This window comes from Cervus canadensis, chromosome 20, assembly GCF_019320065.1.
Source record: "Cervus canadensis isolate Bull #8, Minnesota chromosome 20, ASM1932006v1, whole genome shotgun sequence".
NCBI lineage: Eukaryota > Metazoa > Chordata > Mammalia > Artiodactyla > Cervidae > Cervus > Cervus canadensis.
Window position 1 is genome coordinate 36,101,185 of NC_057405.1, and position 17,490 is coordinate 36,118,674.

Below are 17,490 nucleotides of genomic sequence, written 5' to 3' on the forward strand. Positions count from 1 at the left end.
CCATCAGCAGATGAATGGATAAGGAAGCTGTGGTACATATACACCAATATTACTCAGCCATTAAAAAGAATTCATTTGAACCAGTTCTAATGAGATGGATGAAGCTGGAGCCCATTATACAGAGTGAAGTAAGCCAGAAAGATAAAGAACATTACAGCATACTAACACATATATATGGAATTTAGAAAGGTGATAACGATAACCCTATATGCAAAACAGAAAAAGAGACACAGAAGTACAGAACAGACTTTTGAACGCTGTGGGAGAATGTGAGGGTGGGATATTTCAAAAGAACAGCATGTATACTATCTATGGTGAAACAGATCACCAGCCCAGGTGGGATGCATGAGACAAGTGCTCCGGCCTGGTGCACTGGGAAGAGCCAGAGGAATCGGGTGGAGAGGGAGGTGGGAGGGGGGATCGGGATTGGGAATACATGTAAATCCATGGCTGATTCATATCAATGTATGACAAAACCCACTGGAAAAAAATAATAATAAAAAAAAAAAGAGCTGTGGTACATATATACAATGGAATATCATTCAGCCATAAAAAAAACATAAAAAAAAAAAAGAAAAAAAAAGTTCTATGAAAGCCATTCATATGAATTTTATGACAGAGAAAGTCTGATTTAAGGATATGGATTTGAAGCATTCTTTAATAAATAAAACATAATACGTTGTATAAGATACTGGGGCAATGAAAATAAGTTATAAGTTGAAATAAACATTTCAAAAAGATTAAGGTCAGAATGAGAAAGCATAACAACCAGAAGGCCCTCATAGTACTTATAGCTGATTGACGTTGTTGTGTAGCAGCAACTAACAGCAATGGAAAACAATTATACTACAATTAAAAAAAAAATACCATGAACACCTGAATATGGTTTTTAAAAAAGAAGGCCCTTTATAAAACCAATTCAACAATATTTTCCTTTACCAACAGAGATTTAATAAAGTTAAGTGATGTTGAGACTTTTTATTTTATTATTTTTTTTTCCATTTATTTTTATTAGAGACCCAGAGCGATGGGAAGGGGAGGGAGGTGGGAGGGGGGATCAGGATGGGGAACACATGTAAATCCATGGCTGATTCATGTCAATGTATGGCAAAAACCACTACAGTACTGTAAAGTAATTAGCCTCCAACTAATAAGAGACTTTTTATTTTAAAAAATGACAGCTGCCAGCTTAGGAGTTGAACATTTTAACAAGGGAGAAGTTTGAAGCGTTTAAATGGAAAAGCACCAATATTTTAAATGCTCATCTACAGAGTTAGCAACTTCATTTCACAACTAGTTACTTTCATTTTGTTACCAAAAAACATGGAAATAAAATCAAGAGATTATAGCATTGGCTGATGTCACTCAGCCAATGTTTACCAACCTCACCCAAGCATTATTTCATTACCTATGGAATGAAGCTTCATTTGATGTTGCAATTTAACATTTAATTAAGGACTCTGATTCTGAAATGATGTATTGAGTTACAGTTCTTGTCTGCTAGTGATTTAATACTATGTTTGAGAGAAAAGATAACCTCAAGACATGATTTTTATTGCCCTATTGGACATTAACCAGTTTTGAACCCAACCTAGCCATCTTATTTTAACATTCCTTTTCTATAAATCCCAATTCCTCAAAATGCTCTTTTAACCAGCTTTATCATCTTACTGGTTTCCTCATCAGCCAGTTAACGTCTTTTACCAGTGTTGTTTCTCCTCAACCCCCACAGCTTTACTGAGGTATAACTGATATATAAAAATTGTGTATATTTGAGATGCACAGTGTAATAATTTGTTATACATTATGAGAAGATGGCCACAATCAAACTAACACATCTGTCATCTCACATAGTTCCTGTGTTTTTGTAGTTTGAATACTTAAGATTACTCTTTTAGCAAGTTTCAAGTATACAACACAGTATTATTAACTATAGTAACCATACTGTACACTAGATCTCCAGAACTTCTTCAGCTCACAACTGACCTTTTGTACACTCTGACCAACATCTTCCCATTCCATGCCCTGCCCTCCACTGCTCAACAACAGTCCCAGGCAACAGTCCCAGAAGTAGAAACTTCTACTTTCTGCATTTATGAGTTTGACTTGTTTAAGCTTCCACATATAAGTGAGATCGTACATATTTGTCTTTCTGTGTCTGGCATATTTATTCACTTGGCACAATGTCCTTCATGTTCATCCATATTGTCACACATAGGAGGATTTCCTTCTTTTTAAAGGGCTGAATAATATTCCACTGAATATATACAACATGTTTTCCTTACCCTTTCATCTGCTGACAAACACAAGTTATTTTTTTATCTTGGCTATTGTGGCTAATGCTGCAATGAACATAGGAGCGCAGATATCCATCCACCTAGAAGTGAGATGGGTGAATCATGTGATAGTTCTATTTTCATTGTTTTGAGGAACTTCTACTCTACTGTTTTCCACAATGGTTGGACCAATTTACATTCCCACCAACAGTGTATAATGATTGCCTTTCTCCACACCCTCAACAAACACTTCTCTCTTCTCTTACTAATAAGAGTCATGCTAACAAGTGTGGGGCGTTATTTCTGGTTCTGATTTCCATTTTCCTGATGGTTAATGACACTGAACACCTTCTCATATACCTGTTAGCCATCTGCACATCTTCTATGGAAATGTCCATTTATGCCTTTTGCCCACTTTAAAATCAAGGTATTTGGGTTCTTTTTTTTTTTTCCTTGCAAATATTTTCTCCCATTTCACAGGTTGCATTTTCATTCTGTTGACTGTTTCCTTTGCTGTGTAGAGGCCTTCTAGTTTGAATGTAGTCTCACTTGCTTATTTTTGCTTTTGTTGCCTGTGTTTTGGGTGGCAAATCAAAAAATTCATTGCTAAGATCAATGTTGAGGAGTTTTTTTTCCCTATGTTTTCTGCTAGGATTTATGGTTTCAGGTTTTATATTTGTTTTAATCCATTTGAGTTAATTTTTGTGTATGATATAAGATAAGGTTCCAATTTAATTCTTTTGCACATGGATATCTAGTCTTGTCAATACCAGTTATTAAAGAGACTATCTGTTTTCTGTTGCACTTTCTTGGCAACCCCGTCAAAGGTGGGCTAACTGACTACGCACGGGTTTATTTCTGGGCTAGACTCTCTACTCTTCTGTTCTTGTTTTGTTCTGGTCCAGATGTCTGCTTTCATCCCAGTACCATCCTGTTTTGGTTACCAGAGCTTTGTAATTTAGGTTGATTTCAGGAAGTTTGATGTAGCCAACCTTGTTTTTCTTTCTCAAGAGTTCTTGGCTAATGTGGGGTCTTTTTCTGTCTATATGAATGATAGATTTTTTTTTTTCTATTTATGGGGAAATGCCATTACAGTTTTTCTACAGACTGCAGTGATTCTATAGATCACTTTGGGTAGTATGGCCATTTTAACAGTATTAATTCTTCTAGTCCATGAACAAAGGATATCTCTCCATTTATTTGTGTCTTAATTTCTTTCATCAATGTTTTATAGTTTTCAGTATAGAGGCTTTTCATCTTCTTGGTTAAGTCTATTGCTAAGTATTGGGTTGGCCAAAAAGTTTATTTGGGTTGTTACGGAAAAACCCAAACAAACTTTTTGGCCAACTCAATATTTTATTCTTCTTGATGCTACTATAAATGGAATTATTTTCTTCATTTATTTTTCAGATAGTTTGTTGTTAGTGTATAGAAATGCAGTTGATTTTTATACATAAATTTTGATTCCCAAACTTTACTGAATTCATTTATTAGTTCTAACAGTTTTTTGGTGGCATCTTTTGGGTTTCTACATATAAGATCACATCATCTGCAGAGGCTTTTTTTTTTTTTGCCGAGACAATTTTATTTCTTCCTTTCCTATTTGGATGCATAGACAATTTTATTTCTTCCTTTCCTATTTGGATGCTTTTTATTTCTTTTTCTTGACTAACTGCTCTGGCTTAGATTTCCAGTACTAGGTTGAATAGAACTCAAGAGAGTAGGCATCCTTGTCTTATTCCTAATCTTAGAGGAAAATGTTACAGCTTTTCATCATTTAGAATCATGTTAGCTGTGGACGTGTCATATATACCCTTTATTATGTTGAGATACATTCCTTCTCTAACTAATTTGTTGACAGTTTTTTTTTTTTAAATCATGAAAGGTTGTTGAACTCTGTTAAGTACTTTTTCTGCAAGTATTGAGATCATCATATGATTTTCATCCTTTATTCTACCATGTGGTGTGTATCCCAAGCAACTGTTGAACCATCCTTGCATCTCAGGGAGAAACCCCACTTAACCATAGTGTATGATCCTTTTAATGTGCTGTTGAATTCAGTTTGTAATTATTTTGTGAAGGATTTTTATAGTTTTATGTTCATCAGGAATGATGGCCTGTTATTTTCTTTTCTTATAGTGTGTGTATCTGGCTTTGGTATGAGCATAAAACTAGCCTCAAAAAAGTAAAGGTTGGAAGTGTTCCCTTGTTTCAATTTTTTTGGGAAGAATTTGAGTAGGACTGGCATTAATTTCTATTTAAATGTTTGGTAGAATTCACTCATGAAGCTATATGATCAAGGGTTTTTCTTTGTTGGGAGTTTTTTGATTTCTGCTTCAATGTCCTTATTCATGTAAGTCTGTTCAGATTCTCTTTCTTCTTGACTGTCAGTTGTATCTTTGTTGGTCAGTTGTATCTTGGTCAGCTGTACGTTTCTAGGAATTTATCCATTTCTTTTAGGTTATCCAATCATGGCATATAATTGCCCACAACTATCTCTTATGATTCTTTGCATTTTTATGGTATCAGTGATAATGTTTCTTCTTTCATTTATAATTTTAGTTTGGGTCATTGCCCTTTTATCTTATTTAGTCTAGCCAAAGGTAATTTTGGGCTTTCCAGGTGACTCAGTGGTAAAGAATTCACCTGGCAATGAAGGAGACACAGGAGATGTTGGTTCGATCTCTGGGTCAAGAAGATTCCCTGGAGTAGGAAATGGCAACCCATTCAGTATTCTCACCTGGAAAATTCCACTGACAGAGGAGCCTGGTGGGCTACAGTCCTTGGGGTCACAAAGAGTCAAATACAACTGAGCATGCACACACACAAAAGTAATTTTATCTTTTCAAAAAACCAACTCAGTTTTGTTGATCTTTTCTAACATCTTTCTGCTCTCTATTTCATTTATTTCTGCTCTAATCTTTATTATTTCCTTCCTTCTGCTATCTTTGGGATAAGTTTGTTCTTTACCTAATTCCATGAGATATAAAGCTAGATTGTTTGAGTCTTTTTTTCTTAATGGAGGCATTTAGCACTGTAAACTTCCCTCTTAGTATTGCTTTTGCAGCATCAGGTACGTTTTGACATACTGTGCTTCCATTTTCTTTTGTCTCAAGGTCCTTTAAAATTTCTTTTTAATTTCTTCTTTGACCCATTGGTTGGCCACATGTTATAAAATCTCCATGTATTTGTGAATTTTCAAAGTTTTGTTATGTTACTGATTTCTAGTTTCATACCACTGAAGGTCAGGAATAATACTTGATATGACTTCAATCTTCATCAAAATTTTTTCTTGTCCCAACATTCTCCACCCTGGAGAATTTTCTATGTGCAATTGAGGAGAAAGTATATTTGGCTCCATTGAAAGAAATTTTCTGTATATGTCTGCAGGTTCACTTGGGGCAAGCTGTTATTCAAGTTTTCTATTTCCTAACTGACTTTCTGTCTGGATGACCTATCGTTGTTTAAAGTGGCATACTGAAGCCCCCTACTATTATCGTATGGCTATCTATTTCCTATTTCAGTTCTGTTAATATGTGCTTCACATGTTTAGGTATTTTGATGTTTATATCCTCTGAATAAATTATTGTTGTTCAGTTGCTCTGTTGTATTCGACTCTTTGAGACCCTGTGGACTGCAGCATGCCGGGCTTCTCTATCCTTCATCACATCCTAGAGCTTGTTCAAACTCATGTCCATCGGGTCGGTGATGCCATCCAACCATCTCGTCCTCTGTCATCCCCTTTTCCTCCTGCCTTCAATCTTTCCCAGCACCAGGGTATTTTCTAATGAGTCAGGTCTCCGCATCAGGTGGCCAAAGTACTGGACTTCAGCTTCAGCATCAGTCCTTTCAATGAATATTTAGGAATGATTTCCTTTACCGTTGACCAGTGTGATCTCCTTGCAATCCAAGGGACTCTCAAGAGTCTTCTCCAACACCACAGTTCAAAAGCATCAATCGTTTAGCACTCAGTCTTCATTATGGTCCAACTCTCACATCCATACATGACTACGGAAAAAAACCATAGCCTTGACTATATGGACCATTGTAGGCAAAGGTCTCTGCTTTTTAATATGCTGTCTAGGTTTGTCATAGCTTTTCTTCCAAGGAGCAAGTGTCTTAATGAATTGATTTTATCATTATATGCTGATAGCCTTACCAGGATTCCCTTGTATAGGAGAAACTGCTTTTCTTTTGTTGTTTTCAAATTTTTCTCTTTGTCTTTGACTTATGACAATTGGATTATATACTGTGTCTTAGGTAATATTCTTTGGATTGATCTTGCTTGGAGACTTTGGAATTTCATGAATTTAAATGTCCACATCTCTCTCATGATTTACTTGGTTTTCAGCCACTATTTCGGGCTTCCCTGGTAGCTCAGTTGGTAAAGAATCTGCCTGCAATGCAGAAGACCTTGATTCAATTCCTGAGTTGGGAAGATACCCTGGAGATGGGAATGGCAACCCACTCTTGCCTGGAGAATTCCATGGACAGAGGAGCCTGGCAGGCTACTGTCCATGGGGTTGCAACAGTCTGACACAACTTAGCGACTAAACCACCACCACCACAAGCGACTATTTCTTTAAATAAGCTTTCCTTCTGAAATGGCAACCCACTCCAGTACTCTTGCCTGGAATATACCATGGACAGAGGAGCCTGGTAGGCTACAGTCCATGGGGTCACAAAGAGTCGGACATGACTGAGTGACTTCACTTCATTTCTTTCTTCCTTTCTGAGACTTCTAAAATGCATATCCTCATTCATTTTATGATGTCCTATAGGTCCTGTATGCATCCTCTTTTTTCCCTTTTTATTCCTTTAACTGGCTATTTTCTAATGACCTATCTTTGAGTTTGTGGATTTTTACTCTGTCTGATTCAGTCTTCCATTGAAGCTGTCTACAGTTTTTCTTTTCAGTTCAGTCACTGTATTCTATTTCATTTAGAATTTGTTTTATTCTCTTTTATAGTTTCTATTTTCTTATTTTGTTCATGTATAGTTTTCCTCATTTTGTTTTCTTGCCTGCATGTGTTCCCTTGAATCTCACTGAGCTTCTTTAGGATGATTATTTTGAATTCATTGGCAGACAATCTAGATTTCTTTAGGGTAAGTTACTGGGCTTTATTAGTTTCCTTTGGCAGTGTCATGGAGGTTTTTTTTCCTGCCTGATTCTTTGTATTTCATATAGCCTTGTGATGATGCCTGTGCATTTGAAGGAAAAACACCTCTTCCTGTTTTTAAACACTAGTTTTGGCAGGTGAAGATCTTCTACTGTCAGGTCCCTGGGGTGATGATATTGCCTCTGGGATTGCAGTTGAATGGGGTTGGGGCAAGTTCACGTGGCTACTCCTGGGTCTGCTGCAGTGCCCATGTTGGTGGGGCTGTGACCAGGGTCTTAGGTGGGTGCGGATCCTGCCTCCTGGTCCCTAAGTGGAGAGGACTGCCTTCACAACCTTGGTTAGTAGGGCTGCAACTGGAACAAGGGTCCACTTTGGGGTCTTCAGTCGAGTTCAGGGGTGGTGGGCTTGTTACCAAGTGCATGTTTGGGTGTAGCTTCTACGAGGTCTCTGGGCAGGGAAGGACTAGCCCTGGACTATAGCCAAGTGGGGCTGAATCAAGTCTGATATTTGCTTGAAGGTCCAAAGCTGGGACCAAGGTCTGTAGGCCTGCCCTTATGAGTATGGATAAGTCTGTCTCCCACAAAGTCCCCAGGTGGGCAGGACAGCTTCCTGACTGCAGCTGGAAGGGGCTGAGCCTAGTCACAAAGCTTCTTTAGGATCTGAGGTTGGACTACAGTCACTGGCCCTGTCTCTAAGTGCACAGACAGGTATGTCTTCTGGCTGGGCAGGCGAGACTGCTCCTGGACCAAGACTGAGACAGGCTGGAGCTGGGTCACAGGCAGTTTCAGGGTCCACAGCTGAGACAGTTTCAAGGTCAGCAGGCCTGTTACCTAATGCATGGGTGACAGTAATGAGTCCACGAGGGCATGGCGGTGTTTCCAGGTCTGCTGCCAGGACCAAGGCTGATGAGCCTCCTACCTGGACCTGCCTTCTCAAATCAAGCCTTCTTGATCTTGGGCTTTGCAACCTCTTTCCTGGGTCCCAAAGCACCCACAAAGGCACTTTTGTCTGTGGATGGCTGCCAAATGGTTACTTCTGTGGGGAGGTATGATGGGACACCTCCTATTTGACCATCTTGCTTATGTCATTCCCTCTGTGTTATTTCTATAGTTGTATGAGCCATTTTAAAATTAAAAAAATTTTTTTTACTTTGATAGTTTGATGTGGTAGAGTAAGGTATTTAATACCAACTCTGTGAAACTTTAGGAATGAAGCAATAATCAACTTAACTTTATACTGGTATTAAGTATCCTTTTAAATCAAATATGTACAGAAGTGTAATTGTTCCCAAGATCCATGATTAAAGTGGAAATCCAGTACTTACATGTGACTGCTCTTAACAAGTTTAGTATAGATCTTTTCTGGCACAAATAAGAATCTAACCCAGATTTTCAATTGCATGAAATCAAATACAATATGAATAAAACCAATTCAGATCTAAAGAAATCAACTAGGAAGATCGCACTTAAACAAACCAAATTCAAAATGCTGCCTTTCAGTAATCTCATAATTTCTGAAGGAAACACACAATCTTCTAAGGCCTGAACTCTTAGAGAGCAATTACTAAAAATAATCAGGATTTGAGAATAGCTAAGAAAAAATACTCTCATTGTTTCAACTTTGATAATAAAACGATGTGATTACTTGAGTATTTTAACTGTATTATGGGTACTTTGGGGGCTTCCCAGGTGGCTCAGTGGTAAAGAATTCGCCTTTCAATGAAGGAGACGTGGGAGACATGGGTTCCATCCCTGGGTCGAGAAGATCCCCTGGAGGAGGAAATGGCACCCCACTCCAGTATTCTTGCCTGGAGAATCCCATGGACAGAGGAGCCTGGAGGGCTACAGTCCATGGGGTTGGGAAGAGTCGGACATGACTGAGCGACAGACCACATGCACATAACACATACGGGTACCTTTTGTCTCTCTTTCAATACATATTTCAATCAATCGATGCCATTTTTAGCATTTTCTCCCCCAGTTTCTAGCACCACTTTGGATAGTCAGAAGGAAAGAGTAACAAATATAACCTGAATGAAAACAGCTAAATAGAAAACTGGCAGCGCTGTCTGATTCCACTCACCTCCCCATGCAGTGGCGCCTCCTGAAGGTGGTGCTGGTGCTGGTGCCGCTGCCCCTGCCCCTGCAGGGGAGAAGTCTGGCTGGAGGTCCAGGAGATCGCTAGACGGTTTCGAAGTGCTGAAAGGCAAACATCATTTTACAATCAGATTTTTGAAATTTTAAACTGTAGAGATGTTTTTCAAATAAAGACTTAGGCAGAAAACATCACAGATTTTGGATATTTTAAATCCAGCAAGAGAATAATATTTGTGAAAGTACAGCAGTAAAACATATGTTCCTCTATACCAAGAGCTGGCCGACTACCTCTGTCAAGGGCCAGATGCTAAGCATCTAAGGTTTGTGGGCTAGACAGCCTCTGTCACTACTTGACTCTGCCAGTGCAGCATGAAAAAAGACACAGTGTGTAAACAAACAAACATGCCTTTGTTGCAATAAAAATTTATTTACAAAGACAGGAGGCTAGATCTGATCTATGGGCCATCGTCTGCCAACTCCTGCTCCACAGATAACAAAGTTAAATCACACTTCAAGCAATGGCTTCCTCAGCGAATCATAGAGCAGAAAGAAAAAGGGAAAATCTAAATGCCTCAAAGTAAGGGGGAATTTTAAACATGTTATATCCACTGGGTAGCATCTGAAATGCTGATTATGAAGACTCTGACAAAAGGAAACATGCTCCAAATATTAAAGAGAATTATTGGTAATTTTTTCCTTTTCTCTATTTCCTAAAATTTTTTGTATTTTTTTTTGTATCATGGTAAATAATTCTTATCTTGAAAAGAAGAATTTATTTATAAACCAAAGAACACTAAAATGAATAATCACTATTGTACCTTTTTTCTACATTAAATTGCAACATGTCAAGTTGGCCTGTAAGAGGCCTCATCCATAAACAATTCCATATTTTTTCACTCTTACTCAGATAGGGCTGTACTTTCCAAAGCTCTTTCATCTATAGACGTTCCAAGAAAGAGCCTAGAGCTTTGCTATTCAAAGTACGATCTCCAAACTAACAGCATCTCGGGACCTTGTTAGAAATGCAAAGTCCCAGGCTTACCCCATATCTACTATATCAGAGTCTTCATTTTAATGTGACCCCAGGTGTTCACTGTCCATTCCTGTTTAAGGAGCACTGGCTTAAAGGCTGCAAGATCAGGTACTAAGCCATCAGGGTCCAGGTTCCCCAACCCTCTTTAAAAATAGCAGTTCAATCCCTATCTGTTTTACATATTAGATTTGCAAGTAATATTCTTTGAAACTTGCCTAGTTTTGATATCTATTTCATAAGTACAACTGGTTTAAAAGCCAGAATAGAGAAACATTTATTATTAAGACCTGAATCAAATTGCTTTTAGAAGAAGCAATTTATCTTGGTATAGAGGCAGAAAGGACTTGGCCTTTCCAAGCCTGTGATTATAAAATTAGAATTAAGTGAGTGGAGACCAACAGGCATAGTTTACGTGGATACGTTATGTGGATTTATTGTTCAGTTCAAAATTCAAGTCTCCAAGTACAGAGTATTCATAATCAGAGTCACAGATACTATAAGATGGGACTAGAATCTTGTCAAGGCAAAAGAACAAAACAAAGAGTTGACCTAAAATTAATACCTGAGGAAGCCTCTCTTAGTTGGGGCTTCCTTTCAGGCACCTCAGAGATTTCATACAACACAGAGCCATCCCCATCTTTCTCACTACTATTCTGACTTTTAGGTGCTATAAAAGCAATTAGGAGCATCCTGACAGTTTCTTCCTACAAGCAGAGTTTGAGTTCCTCATATGTACCACCTACTCGACCTACAATTGCATTTCACTTCACTTCATTTCATTTTATAGCACAAGACATCCTTTAAATTTCATAAAAGAAGAAATGAATTTCAGAAAACACTGTCCGTATCATCCTTTTCAGAAGAACCTGAAATGTGTGCATCTTTCTTCCACTTTCTTTCCCAAATATCTGAGCAACAAGGCAACTCCCAGAGCTTAGGTCTTTCTTACACTTTGGGAGGTACAAACTTAAATAACTGTATAAGGTGTAGAAGAACTTACTCCGTGTACCTGAAAATAACCCAAAACAGCATACATTCACTAGAACAACATTTCATTTTGTGAAGTCATTTGAGTTCAATACATAAAAATAAAATGAAAACCTCATCAAAAGATTAATAAACAGTTTGCTGCATTCTCATGAACTAACCTGACTGGTACAGCTGCCGATGCAGTTGCAAACAAATCAACTGGAGGCGATGTATCAATAGTTTTAGCTGGTGTAGAATTAGGCGACGTAACAGTTGTGGCTGGAGAAGACTGAAAGGGAAGAGGCACAGCATGCTCTGGTCAAATCTGAATCTACAGGACACAGGGTGACAGGCCCCCCACTCTGCAGACCTACGCCATTTGGTAGCTCCTCATGGGAGGAAAAAACTCAAGAAAATTTCAAATTGAGAATTATAATAAATAATCAATAGTGGACAAAACATGTTTGAAATATTACAAGTTATATGTAATTTATATAGAATTATGACAAAGTATTTGTCCTAACATTGCAATGACTTCTATGCATATATTTATAATCAAAGCCAAATAATAAATTAGGAGCTTGGGATTAACAAATACACACTACTATATGTAAAACAGACAAAAAGGTCCTACTGGATATGTATAGCACGGTGAACTACATTTAACACCTGGTAATAACCTATAATGGAAAAAAAAACTGAAAAGAATTCACACACATATATAAAACTGAATCACTCTGCTGAACATCAGAAACTACTACCACATTGTAAATCAACTATACTTCAATTAAAAAAAAAATGAAGGCCAAACATATTTCCTAAACAAAAAATTAGTGGGAAAGATCTTGCTAGCTGCAAAAATGAAAAAAAAAAAAAATCAATTGCAATGATTGCTTTAAAACCAAGGCCATTCTTTTCTGCGTCTTAAACAGACTGCATGCAAAATCTTCTCAGATGCCTGTAACATCTAGAAACCTAACTTAAAAAATAGTTCACAGACAGGAGACAACAATCCCCAAACAAGATTCAAGTCACTGACAGCTTGAGGATAGACCTTCACTGATGTGAAAAGATAAAAATTTAACAAGTGAAATAAAACCCAACATTTATTGTCCTAAGCTGGCTTAAGAAGAGGACCTGATAGTCAGCTAATATATTAAAAAAATAAGATGCTTGTATAGTAACTCTCCTAATTCTATTTTTTTTAACTTGGTATATTTAATTTGCCTGTATTCACAAGAGAAAGATGAATGGATCATCTCAAAACAGTCCACTGATACTCAGTTCTGTAAGTGGAAATGAGACATAACAGCAAGCAAAATGCACAAAGACCAAGACCAAGCAAGGGCCATCAGCCACTGCTGTAACAGGACGTCTAATTTCAAGCAAACCAAATGTAGAGGAAATTTGAAAAAGAATAAATTAAGAAAAAGGACTGAGGAGATAAGCAATGTACAGGAGTTTTCAGATTTAAATAGTATCTATTTAATAGGTCCATATAGTCAAAGCTATAGTTTTCCCAGGAATCATGTACAGATGTTAAGAGTTGGACCATAAAGAAGGCTGTGTGCCAAAGAATTGATGCTTTCCAACTGTGGTGTTGGAGAAGACTCTTGAGAGTCCCTTGGACAGCAAGGATATCAAACCAGTCATTCCTAAAGGAAATCAATCCTGAATATTCTTTGGAAGGACTGATGCTGAAACTGAAGCTTCAATACTCTGGCCACCTGAAATGAAGAACCAACTCATTGGAAAAGACCCAGATGTGGGGAAAGATTGAGGACAGGAGGAGAAGGGGAGAACACACGATGAAATGATTGGATGGCATCACCAACTCAACGGACATAGTTTGAGCAAACTCTGGGAGATAGTGAAGGTCAAGGAAGCCTGGCATGCTGTAGTCCACGGTGTCTCGCAAAGAGTGGGACACCACTTAGCAACTGAATAACAAACAGCTATTTGCCTAAGAATATGCTTCCCAGGTGGCTCAGTGGTAAAGAATGGTCCTGCAAATGCAGGAGGCCACAGGAGATGGGTTTGATTCCTGGATTAGGAAGATCCCCTTGAGGAAATTGCAACCTGATCCAGTATTCTTACTTGGGCTTCCCAGGTGGCTCAGTAGTAAAGGATCCACCTGCCAACGCAGGAGACATGAGACGCAGGTTCAATCCCTGGGTCAGGAAGATCCCCTGGAGGAGGACATGGCAACCCACTCTAGTATTCTTGCCAGGATAATCTGCGGACAGAGGAGCCTGGCACTGTCCATAGGGTTGCAAAGAGTCAGAAACAACTGAGTGACTGAGTATGGGCAGAAGCACTAAGAATATAGCTGATAATGAATTCAAAATCCAAAGATGTATAAGTGCTAAGCACTCAGCGCTTCCAAAAAAGATAAAAGATAAACCCAAGAGCAGTATGAACACTGCTGCTCAGAAAGGGTCAACTCAAGCTTTGTTCTTCACCAAAAATTCAAAGTTTCCAAACAGAATGTGAAAGAGTAACAAGGGAATAGAAACAACTGACAAAAATGAATTTGCATGCTGTCCGCTGTGGACACTGACAACTCTGAAATAAATTCGTGGTTTTTGTTTCAACTGACGCATGTAAATAAGCTTAGAAAGTGATGTTTAGGAAATACGAAGGAGGATGTACTGACAGCAATGAATCTACAAACAGAAATGCAGAAATGGTCTCCAAAGGCTTATTAAAAACTGCCTTGTAATAATAAGCTCTGAAGAGATGAGGAAGGGAGGAAAACAGAACCAAAATAATCCTGTTAATACAAAAAGAAAAAAAGTCAAAATTTGATTTGGCCAAAATGCCAAAACAGACCATCTTAAAAGGATTCCAGAATCTCATCACACTCTACCCGGCAGGCCTATGACAGAATTCTTCCACAGACATGATTTTAGAGTCAGCTGTGTAGCAGAATCACCAGGGAGCTTCAGTTGTTTGTCTGTTTGACTGTTGGCTCTCCCTGAGGGACTCTCAGGCAGATGGCCACGTACTGACAGAGTACAGGGTGTCTGGGGTACCCTGGGCAGTCATAATGCCATCTTTCTTGTCTATAATAATATTAGTTACATGACAGAAATTCGGCAAAGAGGAAAGAGCACATTTATCACATTTTTGCCTGAAAAATACAATGGCAAATCTAAACTACGGACCTATAGAACTAAATCACTCTTGTCACTGACAACCCTAATCCTGTCTTTACAAGACGCTAAAGGAGAAAGGGAGTGGAAGGAGCTCTGACAGTTATTACGACAGATTGTCTAAAAGACATGTTTGGAAGGATACCCAACGACAATTGGTTTCGTTACCATTCCAGGTGGCACTAGTGGTCAAGAACCCATGTATCAGTGCAGATAGACGTTAAGAGACTCAGGTTCAATCCCTGGGTTGGGAAAATCCCCTGAAGGAGGGCATGGTAACCCACTCCAATATTCTTGCCTGGAGAATCCCATGGACAGAGAAGCCTGGTGGGCTATAGTCCATACTATCGTAAAGAGTCGGACACAACTGAAGCGACGTAACACGCATGCACCATCAAGGCAGGCACAATATCATGTGCCTTATTTATCTCACCAGGCTATGATTCAGAGTTCTCGAAAGTCCTTTGAAACTACTAAGATGTTACACTGATACATTTGTTCTCAGCTGTAATATAAATGTATGAAAATTTCTCCTACTTAAAAAAATTTTTAGTCCAGATAGAGGGCTAAGTAGACATTGCCATATGATATTGGATTGAGAAACTAATGTAAGAGGAAATACAAAAAAAAAAAATTACCTTACCTTTCCTCAAAAAATTCAAAACAAAATTACCATGAAAGTGAAGGTGTTAGTCACTCAGTCGGCCCGACTTTTTGCAACCCCATGGACTGTAACCCACCGGGCTCCACCGTCTATGGGATTCTCCAGGCAAGAATACTGGAGTGGGTTGCCATGCCCTCCTCCAAAATTATCATATGATTCAGCAATTTCACTTCTGGGTGCAGACTCTAAAGAACTGCAAACAGGGACTCGAACAGATATTTGTATACCATGTTCACGGAAGCATTATTTACAATAACCAAAAGGTGGAAGTGACCTAAGTGATCATCTATGGAGGGATGGATGAACAATATGTGGTCTATACATAGAATGGAATAGGATTCAGACTTCAAAAGAAAGGAAATTTCTGATATATGCTAAGATCTTAAGGGAAAACCCAAACGAACTTTTTGGCCAACCCAATAACAACACAGATGAACGTGGAAGATACTCTGCTAAGTAAAATATGCCAGTCACAAAAGAACAGATACTGAGAGGTTCAACTTATTTGAGGCACCCAGAGTTGTCAAAATCATAGCGAAGAAAAGTAGAACGGTGCCTTGCCAGGAGCTGGGGGTGTAGGGGATGAGGGTGGGGAATGATGAGTCAGTGTTTAAAGGGTACAGAGTTTCAGCTTGGGAAGAAAATGTTCTCCAAAATGGATAATAGCGATGGCTGCCCAACAATATGAATGTACTTACTGTCACTGAACTCTACAATTGAAAGTTGTTAAAAAAGTCAAAACACAAGACAAACTTACCTTACTTAGTGGAGAGGGAGCACCAGATCTAAAAGGAAACCAAAAAGAATAAAAACTAAATAAACCTGAATACATTTGTAGAAGCATTTAAGTCTGATGCTTGGTCAAGCATTAACTTGTTTATATACAGACTTTTTTTTTTTTAGTGATGCATAAACTATTTTCTAAAAACAAGTTTTATCTGACATCTGCTTCTAATATTTTCCATCCACTTAATTTCTAGTGCTAAAAATTCTTAAATTCAAAATCTTTTTTTGTATCTCTAGCAACTCAGTTAACTACTGGAGTTGATCTGATTGCTTACATCCATCAAAAATAAACTGCTCAAGTTGCAATTTTAAAAACTTTGCCCAAGAAGACCTGGGAAAAATAATGCTTTATAGATTTTTTTTCAAAACTATCTGGTTTGGTATTTTTAAAAGTTAGAAAACCCATGAAGGTTAAAGTGCATTGGGATTCATTTAATCAAATTGTTATACATAAAAGGAACACTAGAATAAAAAGAAATTCCCACACACCCCATGCCTGATATGTGTCTCAGCTTTCATGTCCTGGAGCTTGTCTTTTTTTTCATGACTGTAATGAAAACTATCTATGAGAAATGTTCTCGTTATCCTGTGAAACTTGAGAGCTTGAAAAGAATGGTAACCTCAATGCTTGTTTCTAAGGGAATGAGGGAAAATCAGGATGAAATACATTTCTTTTTTCAGTTAGATTACTGGTGGCACTGATTATTGTATATCATTTCCAGCAAAATGCTTCAGAAACAACTGTCTAAACAGCTTAGGTTTTACTACCCTGAGTTGTCAGAAAATAAATTAGTAAGGAAACATGATGAAGGGAAAAAAAGAGATTTAAATAAGAAGACTATCATCAGGGTCTTAGAGGATAGTTTTGTATCTATTTACAGAGATAATAGCACATGTGGCAGGAGTAAAATAAAATTAGCAGAGATTTAGTAACTGGAGTTTGGTACAGTATCATGAATTCTTTGTTTTACTGGATATAGCAAAAGAAATTTAACAATCTTAGATGCATTTTAATATCTCTTATGTTCAACTTCATCTGCAAACACATGCCTGACATTTCCTATTTAGTTTTTACTGAAAATAAACATGAAAACAAGGGCTCACAGAGATCTCTGTGATATAATGTAGATAGAAGTCTAAGGGTAATGCTTGATTAGGCTATGTTTAGTTTGGCTGGTATCTTCACTGTAAACATACTCCATGAAGAAAAGGATATATGTTTATGTATGCTGCTTATTAAGGGTCTACTGAAATAAATGGAATCACAGTATTCTCTGTATCTCAGAAACTTAGGAACCTACAAATCTGGTACTAAGGTGGAAAATTCCCTAATGAGTTTTTGGTTAATAATTTCTCCACTCCTACCATTTCTTCTCTTTAAATATGTGGAA

General features: G+C 37.9%; 1 protein-coding gene across 15 annotated transcripts in view; it reads right to left on the reverse strand.

The window, feature by feature from the left end:
- Window positions 1-17,490, reverse strand: part of SNAP91 (synaptosome associated protein 91) — a 160,464-nt gene that overhangs the window by 57,297 nt on the left and 85,677 nt on the right. For all 15 annotated transcript variants that reach the window (XM_043439491.1, XM_043439505.1, XM_043439503.1 and 12 more), the window contains 3 exons: window positions 16,071-16,098; window positions 11,674-11,783; window positions 9,479-9,594 (listed from right to left, as the gene is read on the reverse strand). In XM_043439491.1, the coding sequence (XP_043295426.1) occupies window positions 9,479-9,594; window positions 11,674-11,783; window positions 16,071-16,098 (254 nt within the window). The remainder of the gene's footprint in view (window positions 1-9,478; window positions 9,595-11,673; window positions 11,784-16,070; window positions 16,099-17,490) is intronic.